General features: G+C 34.2%; 1 protein-coding gene across 1 annotated transcript; it reads right to left on the reverse strand.

Moving 5' to 3' along the window:
- Positions 1–73: 73 nt before the first annotated feature.
- LOC113222687 (deleted in azoospermia-like) lies at positions 74–10,348 on the reverse strand (the record flags this gene model as incomplete). Its single annotated transcript, XM_026452321.1, has 4 exons — positions 74–223; positions 9,597–9,736; positions 9,824–9,887; positions 10,297–10,348. Coding segments are annotated over 4 exons (406 nt in total), but the record flags the coding sequence as incomplete, so codon positions are not given.
- Positions 10,349–10,785: the final 437 nt, after the last annotated feature.

Consider the following 10,785-nt stretch of genomic DNA (forward strand, 5'->3'; position numbering starts at 1 on the left):
AAATCAATAACAGGGCTCAAATACCATTGTTCATAATGTATTTTAAGGTAAAAATGAAGTATGAATACAATACCCTATTATCAATTCCACCAACAAAAACAGTGTTTGGCATGATTTTGCCTTCTGGTAAAACATGGCCTTGGCTAGCTGCAGCTGATGCAGACTGGGTGTTGGCCTCTCTGGAGATGGTTGAGTTTGAAGTCTCAGAATTTGCAGCAGCAGACTGTAATTTAGAAAGTAGACACCATAATTACATATATAGGCAAAACCCAAACATGATGTGAAATATAATTTTTGTATTTTAAGTATAAAATACTTTATATAAATTATTTTCATTGTAAATTAGTCACCAGTGCCATTTAGTTCAGGCTCAGGATTTAAACTAACCAGAGTACGTTGGCATGGAATTTTAACCAAAGCATATAGCACTTTCTTAAACCCAGTACTGCTCATCACCAAGTCGTGTACAATGCTGTGGAAGAATATTCATTTGGTATTTGTGAAAATACGATGTGAATTAGTTAAAATAAACTAGAAAGTTCAGATTTTTAAAAATTAGTTACTAAAATCATCCTGTTCTGTAAACATAAACAACTTTCCACTTTACTGAGTAGACTAAGGATACATGTAAAAACAGAAAAGCCATACTGAAAAGAAAGTAAGTCTCAAAGTTTTAAACCAATTTGTCTTGTTTTGCCTTTTTCACCAAAATCAACATGAGTTTTTATAATGTTAACACTCCCCGTATTCGTATGCCTGCTTTACTTTGGAAATGGATCATGGAAACATTACTTGCTCAGATGTCACAGCTCCTTCTGTAAAAAGGGTTATAATCCTCTTCCCTAACGCCAGGGTGTTCAAAGCACCTTTGAAATCACATTTTTCTTCCTGAGTAACACCAAATCGATACGATGATAATCCTAATTTTCACAATGGGCTGATAGATATAAATGATACCATCTTCAGTTTCAGACCAAAAAACCACATACATATAACTCATTAATTTTCTAGGTTCTGATCAGAACTGTCTTTATACTTTCCACATAGACTCTTAAGGTTAATGAAAAATTTTCTGAAGTAGTATTCATAAGTACTATCCATGTTGGAGAAACAATATAGCGTAGTGAAAGAAAAATTAATTTAGCCAGGAGAGCTAAGTTTATATCCCTTATAGGTAAGTGGTTATAAGATGCTGACTTGCCAGCTGTGTATCTCTGGGAAAACTGCTTTGAGAATGAAATGAGATAACTTCTGTAAATTCATTTTGTACGTATAAAGTGGTAAAAGTGGTATGTCAGTATAAGTTAGTATCCTGTTATTTGAATTTTATTATCAGTAGATTTTTTTTCAAGTTTCTTTTTAGGCTTTACTATTTTAGTTGACTTATTTTGAAGAAATTTTAATTAAGAACTAATTGAAACATCAGGAAATTGTGACACATCATTAATTTAAAAATCACTGGTGAAGTGCCTGTTGACTATAAAAGTACAAAAGGCTATAAAGAGTAAGTTATTACACATATACCTGTTTGAAAGAAAACAAGACAAAAGAAACTGTGTATCCTTTTGAAAAGCACAGTGATGCTACAGAAGGTAGTAAGAAAGAGTTCCTGCTTTGTTAATTAGATGCTAGAAGTTACTGATTCTACACAGCTTTACTAGTGATGAAATTTAAATTGTCAAATCAACAAAAGCCGAGTTTACTGCTTTTCTCTATTCTTTTGTGCTTGTACTTGCTCTTTAGGTTTTATAACTAATTCCTAATTCTTTCCTTTAATAGGGCTAGTTCATGACAATGATGTGGAAGAAAAATTTAAAAAACTATTTCTAAAGATCTTCCTTTCTAAAAACGTCTTACTTTATTGTTTTTCTAAACGATATTAAGCTGCATTATCTGGAACTGCTGGGAACCTGATTAGATTTCCCTTCCCTACAATTTATCAATCCCTTCTCAGTTCATTCAGAAATCCCAAACAGAATAATACTGGAAAATAAGCTGAAATTCTGAAATTCTGAAGTTCTTGTAGTTTCTTTTTCTCCTTTTCAATTCCCCCTTGATTTGTGGATGAAATCTGGATATATTTGTCTTTGATAAACAAGCTATATTACAGTATTGTCTCTGCACCATAGTGTTTGGATGCATTTTAATTTAGAAGTGTAACATCTGGCAGAAAACTGTGTCAGATTATGAGAGGATATGGAAATGTACTGATTCTCAGCTGGGGAAGATTTTTGGGCCCCACAGGCAATTAGCAATGTTTAGAGATTGGTTGTCACAACTGAGATGTATTCCTGGAATCTGATGGGCTGAAGGGCCAGGGATACTACTGCACATCCTACAATGTAAAGACAGCCTCCTATAATAAGGAATTATTTGGTCCAAAATTTGAAAACGGTGTGGTTAAGAGACCTTGTGACAGTGCCGCAAGAATTGAAGAATAAAATTACTGTTTGGGAAGAACCTGACTTCCACTGCTCAGTAAAGTAGATCTTTTCATGACCCCAGTTTCAGTTTCTTTGCTTGAAAATGAATGGTTGGAAAAGATCTCTGGGGTCTCTCATGATTCCCATAGTCTATACAATTGTAAAATGGATACTGGAAAAAACAGTAGTGTGGTAAATAGGAAAAAGGGCATTTGATATTATAAGAAATTTGACTTTAGCCTGGATCTTGCAAATTAGCTGCCTGCTTAACTGAAATCCTACATACAAAATTCACCAAATCACTTTAATAGCGCCATCATGTCCTAGTTTTCAGCCAGCAGGTTGAACTCAAAGCTAGCGAAGTAAGCAGTGCACTTCAATTTTTGCAATGTACTTCATTTTTACCATGGCTTGATTAGCATGAACCGTTCAATTCCTACTGTGTGTGTATTCATACTTATATAATGTACAATAAAAAATCTACAATCAATAGACAACCGTTGGTTAGTTTTAAACTATGACCAAAAATGTAAATGAATACTTAGGATAAGCAAAAGTCTCATTTTAAAGATAGTACTATCAAAACCGTCAATAGCATCCTGAAAAGAAACTGCATTAAAGAAATAATTCTCTTAATCATGTCTTCAAGTGAGCTGGCGAATTTTGAAATGAGAAATGTTGGAATAGTAAACTGGGGTGAGCTTCAAGACTATCATATACACAACACTCATTGCTTCTTAGAGCAAATGTATTTCTTGTTATATGTAGAACAAACAAGTGATAAAGACAGCTAAGGTTGGAAAAAAATTATCATTGTTTAAACTCCTAGGATGTCAGCTCCTTTGCCAGTATTACCTAATTCAGTTACTATGCAAACATGGAAGCAAACTGATATTTAGATAAACTGACCAGGAAAAAGTCTATCATTAGTAGTCATCAAAGTTACACTCACAACAACAGGAAGAGGAGCAAATAAAGATAATGTTAAAGTTAAGAAAACAAGACATGAAAATCAGAATCAAAACTTTAAGTAAATCCAAGAGCAGATTCTCGGGGAGCTGGGGTGTGGAGGATGAAATTCAAGCAATGAACAATCCTGGCAAAACTAAGCAAGAAAAAGCAAGAAAGCAAATGAGACCTGCAAAATGGGTTGTGGCCACAGATAATAAAAGAATACCACGCACAAACTCTTATTTTTAAAGAGGAAAAAAGTATTTCTCAACACATTTTAAAGCTAAAAACATATAAGTAACAAAGCCTCATCCAGATGATCCATCCCTGTCCTCAACACAAAATGCAAAATTCCAGCAGCACATAAAGAGTTAAAGTTTATATTGGGAATGCAAGGATACTCCACTAGCAGGATACGTTACTTTAATTCATCACTGAATATAATCTGATAAAATACAGCATTTTTAAATTTTTTAAAAACCCAACTGAAACGGAAATAGAGGAATCTTATTTTCTATCAATCTAATTCTACCCTATCATCAAACTTGCAAGTGAAATAGTTGAGTCAACTCAACTGAAATTAGGAATAAGATAAGGGTACCAGGGTACCACCTTAACTACTATATATTTGTTCCCCTATGTATGACAAAAGTGAATACTAATACAAAGCTTTTATCAATCAATAAAAATAAAATTAAGAGGTAATTTAAAAAGCTAACAATGGTCAACTTCACTGATGATTTAAAAGAGTGCACATCAACATAATGTAATATTTTCCAGCTATTAGGCTGACAATTTAATAAATCCTAATAACTTTCACTGGAATGGGTGTGGAAAAGATGGCACTCTAAACACCATCAGTGAGAAAATACTACTACATGATTTACTAAGAGTTCCACGGAAAAGGTGTATTATAATTTGACAGGCGAGGATACTCACCAGTATAATAATGAGGAGAATTCATTATAAAATTGTTATAAAAGGGGCAAACTGCTTTCACCTAGCAATTCCACTCATAGCAATTAATCTCAAGTAATTAATAGGACAAGGGTGCCAAGATATTTACACAAAGATATTCATAGCATTTGTTATGTTTTTTTACTTTGAGACTGAGTCTCCTTTTGTTGCCTAGGCTGGAGCGCAGTGGCAGGATGTTAGCTCATGGCAATCTGCTTCTCAGGATCAAGTGATTCTGCTGCCTCAGCCCCCTGAGTAGTTGGGATTACAAGTGTGCGTCACCACGCACCACCCCACTTGGCTAAGTATTGTAGCTTTTAGTAGACAAAGAAAACAAAAATCATTCAAATATTGCTTCACGTTTTCACAAACACATGAGGTACACAGTATTTCTGAAGTATATACACTGGCTCCTTTCATTTTTTATTATAATAAAACAGAACAGGAAAAAGAAGTGCTTCAAGTTTTCCAATCCCTAACGTTCTCATTGTTACTTCTATATGAAAAACCTCACCTCTTACCCAATTTTCTGGGGTTGGTATTGTGGAAATCTCCAAGATATTTGTTATTTGAATTTATTACCATAGATATGATTATGGGTCATATATACAGTTACACCTATGAAAACAGACCCAGAGAACTACTGTCGTGAAGCAGTCAGCTAAAATAAAAATGTAATTCAAATTCTGTGCTCTAAAAATCTGGTAGTAATTTTTTTTTTTTTTAAATTTTTTTTTATTGTACTTAAATTCTAGGGTACATGTGCATAGCGTGCAGGTTACATATGTATACATGTGCCATGTTGGTGTGCTGCACCCATCAACTCGTCAGCACCTATCAATTCATTATTTATATCAGGTATAACTCCCCAATGCAATCCCTCCCCCCTCCCCCCTCCCCATGATAGGCCCCAGTGTGTGATGTTCCCCTTCCCGAGTCCAAGTGAGCTCATTGTTCAGTTCCCACCTATGAGTGAGAACATGCGGTGTTTGGTTTTCTCTTCTTGTGATAGTTTGCTAAGAATGATGGTTTCCAGCTGCATCCATGTCCCTACAAAGGACGCAAACTCATCGTTTTTTATGGCTGCAATTTTATTTCACTCCATCTTTCTAAAAAATTGATAAAAGTCAGTCTGGATGTTTCGGCTATTTGACAGCAAAGATGAAAATAAACTATGCTACAATATAGAAGGGCACACCAAGTCTCAAAAAAAACTGTTCTATAGTAAAGGTATTGCTAAGTACATTCCCGTCAAAATATTACTCAATGGCTTCTAAATAATACAGAGGTCTTCATTCTAGATTAATTCTGAGTGGTTTCTTAAATTTTAGGTACCTTTCACTAGTTTAAAATAGCAAACTATTCAAGTAATTTGTATAAATAAAGGTCTCAATTATATCTGAAAGCAAATCATTTTACTCCCTCTTAACCTACCTGATAATTATATACAGGCAAATGATATCCAGTGATGACCTGAACTGCTGAATGTGGATAAGGAGGCTATGCCTAAAATAAAAGTTTTCCGGTAGGAACGAATGAATACAGTAAAACAGTTTGTTAATTAGAAATACCATTCCCAAAATAAAAAAATATGAAAAACTTTAAAACATTGTTTTCTATATACATCATTGCAGAATTCTAAATGAGTGACTGATGTTATGAAGAAAGAAAGATTCTGTGAATTGCTACCCTTTGGGTGGGGAAGGGGAACAGACAAATGACAAAAGAGACTATTTCACCAGACAAGTTTTCCTTATTTATCCTGTGTACTTTTATGCTCACCCAGAAGTTATTTCTTATGCTGGTGATGAGGCTCTATTTAAGACAGATTTCAATGTAAGTCAAATTGATACATTTGCTATCTCTTTGTTAAAATACTTCTATGGAGTTTTGCATTTGACAATACTATAGGGTAATACGAAGTTCTCCTACAAATGTTATGATTTTTTCTGTACTTCACTTTGAAAAACTAAGGGCAGAATATACCTCAAAACTGGAAAAGAGACACTATAATGTCTTCTATCTTTCCATAAATACTTACTGATTGAAAACGTATAGGCAGCAGCACACATGAACACACCCAGATCAAGTAATGGTTCACAGCAAACGTTAGAAACATACTAAATGATAGAAACAAGCAAGGCTTTTTACCTAGCCATCGTTCAGAGAAAAAAAAGAAGCAGAGGTATACCCTACATGTTTAAAGTACACGGAAAATGTCAACAAATGGAGAGACACTGAAGAACTCTTTCACTACTATTTTGTTACTTCGTTTTCCATTAAAGAAAGTGTCTTTTAAACTAAGACATAAATAAGAGAAACTAAAAAGAAAATAAATATTACTTATCACCAATAAGTGGTAAGAGTATGTCAAATCCTACTTTACATATCAAAGTGACCAGGATCAGAGAACTTAGAGGCTAGAAACTCACAGGATTTATAAATATAGTAAAACATATCAGAAATCTACCCATTCCACAACCAGAATATATCCAGAAGTCAACAATCTATATGAGGAGGCATCTGGATATCACTGCAAGAAAAGAACAGCTGGATGAACTGCTAACCTTAGAGAAGAATAAACTAGGCAGACACATGAAGACAGCTGCTTTCAAATATTTTCGGAACTAGTTCCTATGGGGGGAAAGCAGCTCAGGTGTTTTAGAAGTAATACGTTTTTCTTCCTGTTCTTATTTAAGAGTAATTAACAGCAAAATATTTCTGTTTCTCTTCAACAAATTTCTTTTTTTTTTTTATGGATGGTAAAGCCAGAGACAGATTCCAGGAAGACACATGCTTATTTTAAGGCCACATTAATACCACCTTTCATGGCTTATATAGTCTATTAGCAAGTAAGTGAACTCTTATCATTATGTGGAACAGCTATTGCTTAAGCATGCAAAATCCTGAGAGAGAAAAAGGCACTGATGCTCCCATAAAAGTTTATCATTGGGTTAAAAAGAAAGTAACAAAACATGCCACACTAATATAAAAAACGATTCAAAAATATTTATAGGCATATGTGACATAGAAAAAAATCCAGAAAAAACAGGGAGTATATGTTTGGCACATTCACTTTACTGGAAGTATAGCATAACTCCTTTGCTCCCCAACAGGCCACTCAAAAACACATGAGACAGACAATATTGAAGTACTTCTCATGATGGCTCTTCCGTTAACAAAAAAAAAAGATCAGAAAAAGAAGTACTTTAGGTTTCTCATGCCTGAAATTCTTGTTGTTACTTCTACATATAAAACCTCACCTCTTCCCTGACTTTCTGCAGATGGCATTGTGGAACTCTCAAAGATATTAATTCTTTAATTTGTTACCAGACAAATGAGTGTGGGTCACAGATACAGTCGTATCATTGAAAAGAGACCCAGAGAACTACTATCATGAAGCAGCAAGCTAAAATAAAAATACAATCGGAGTTGTGTGCTCCAAGAATTGGGTAATGGTTTTAGTTCACTCCCTGTCTCTACAAAATTCATGCAAGTCAGTCTGGATGTTTCAGTTCTTTGATAGCAAAGAAAAAAAGAAAAAATATATGCTGAAAGAAAGAAGGGAAAACCAAATCTCAGAAAACTGTTCTATAGAAAAGTTAATGTTAAGTATATTGTTGTAAGAATATTATTTCCTCACTTCTAAATAATCCGGAGGTCTTCATTACATTAATTCTAAGTGTTTTCTTAAATTCTAGGTACATTTCACTAGCTAAAAATGATAAATCATTCAAGCAATTTGTATAAGCAAGCTGAAGGTCTCAATAGTATCTGAAAGTAAATCATTTTCCTCCCTCTTCAATTGCCCAATAATTATACACAGGCAACTGATACCCAGTGATGACTGTACCAGGTGAATTTGGATAAGTAGGATATGCCCGATGAAGTTGACAGAAATAATGGGTTAATATGGTAAAACTTTTTTTTTAAAATTAGAAATAAATATCATTCCCAGGAGAATAAAAATATGAAAAACTTTAAACTATTATTTTTCTATATACAGCAATGCAGAATTCTAAATGAAGGACTGACTTTATGAAGTAAGAAATATTCTCAGTCAAATGCTACCCTTTGGGTCGGGAAGGAGAACAGACAAATGACAAAAGAAGTGACTATTTCACCAAAGTTCACCTTATTTATACTGTGTACTTACGACCCAGAGGTTACGGCTTACACTGGTGAAAAGGCTCCATTGGGATAGATTTCAACTTAAGCTAAATTAATACATTTCCTATCTCTTTGGCAAAATACTTCTAGATGTTGTGTATTTGACAACAGTATAGGGTAATATTGCAGTTCTTCTACAGATATTATGGCTTTCTCTGTACCTCATTACAAAAACTAATGGCAGTACATAATCCACAACTGGAAAAGCGATAGTATAATGTCTTCTATTTTTCAATAAACACTTACTAATTGAAAACATACAGGTAACAGCATTAGTGAATACACCCAGATTCAGTAATGGCTCATAGTACATGTTAGAAACAAGTAGAGCTTTTTTTCTAGCCATTGTTCAGAGAAGGAAAAAGAAGAAGTGGTATACCCTACACGTTTCAAGTACATAGAAAATTTTCAACAAATGAGACACTCCGAAAAACTATTTCACTACTATTTTGTTACCATATTTTCCATCAATGAAAATGTCTTTTAAACTAACGCATAAATAGAATGAAGAAAAAAATAAACGTTACTGATCACCAATGAGTGATAGAGTATGTCAAATCCTACTTTACACATCAAAGCAACCAGCATCAGAAAAATTACATGCCAGAAACTCATGAAATTTACAGATAGAGGAAAACAGGTCAGAAATCTACCCATTCCAGAATGAGAATATACCCAGAAGTCACCAATTTATATGAGGAGGCATCTGGAAATCACTGCAAGTACAGACTAGCTAGATTAAATGCTAAACTTAGAGAACAATAAACTACGTAGACACATAAGGAGAGCTGCTTCCAAACTCTACTTTAGGTACTAGTTATGTGGGGTGAAAAAGGAAGACATAAGAAGAGATTTGTTCATGTGTCTACAGAGGTCATTTCTAGAAGAAAGACTTACAAAGTATATTGAAGGTTTTTAGCTCACATAACGCACACTAAGAATAAGAAATTTCTAACAAAAGTAGTAAATTTCCCATCACCCAGAGTATTCAAACGGGGATTCTATTGCCACTTACTAGGGAAAGTGTAGATACAATTTCACAGAGGGTACGATGACTACGGTAAACAAGAGAACAGGAACGTAAGCAGTTCTCACCTGAACGTACTGAGTTACAGGATTCAGCGTTATTGGGGGCTGCAGGTAATTTTCAGCATTTGGATTACTGCAGACATTCCGAAACTGTGGTGGAGGAGGAGGATTAAATACCAAACGACATGGCTGCACATGACGAGCACCTTATAAAAAGCAAGAATAAAAAGCCTAGTTTTAGTTATTTGAAAAGCTACGCGGGTCAAAAAATAACAATTTCTTTTCCTACTCACATAATTTTTGTTTCCTGATTGCAGGGCCCAGCTTCAGCTTTTTACCATGGAAATGTATCTGTGACTGAAAATAAAACAGCAACAAAATGAGAATCAATTTTCAAGTCTTGACTTCCAAGACTTGGGTAAATACCTAAAGCCATCTAAAGTTCCTATTATCAAAGAAGATCGGTGACTACTACACACCAAATTAAAATTGGTCACCCTGAAGCTACCTTACTTACCCTTACTACTCTAATCAGTATCAAGAGGCATCAAGTGAAAGTCGATCAGAAACTTTTCATCACCCTATCTCCAACCCTTCCCGTTTGTAGTTCATGAACCTAGGTGACTAGTCAAAAGTAAACAGGATCTAACAAGTTATGTGAAGTTACTCTAAGGTTCGGTTTCCAGATTTTACACAACACTGAGTATTTCACTAAGTCTAAATGTCGTATCAATAAAATAAGAGATTTTCCTATTAGATTACTTACTTCTACTATCTTCTGGACATCCACGTCATTAAAAAAGGAAACAAATCCATAGCTACAAAGGCAGAAGACAGATGAAGTATAAAATCATCATCATACAGCACATGGTCCAGAACTACTACTGTTCTATACACAGAAGGGATCATAACAAAAGATGAGTAATATACTACGATAAGTATTTGTTAAGATGTACATGACAGAACCAGTATAAATATTACTTTTTCTTAACTGGAACTATGTCAAAGTGTGCTAAGATTAGGGTAGTGTGAAAACTTCACTGATTTTAACAAAAAATTCATTATCTGTGAACCCGAATTTGACTATCTAAGACAACGTGGTTAAAATTTAAGATACTTTTGCAGTCTAGGATAAAAACAATTATTTGAGAAAACTGATTAACTCACTTGTATGAAATAAAAATTGGGGACATTTTAAAACAAACATTAGAAAAATGATGAAATAAAAGAGCTGGCAATAACATTTCATCCCCTA

This window comes from Piliocolobus tephrosceles, unplaced genomic scaffold, assembly GCF_002776525.5.
Source record: "Piliocolobus tephrosceles isolate RC106 unplaced genomic scaffold, ASM277652v3 unscaffolded_33537, whole genome shotgun sequence".
NCBI classification, from domain to species: domain Eukaryota; kingdom Metazoa; phylum Chordata; class Mammalia; order Primates; family Cercopithecidae; genus Piliocolobus; species Piliocolobus tephrosceles.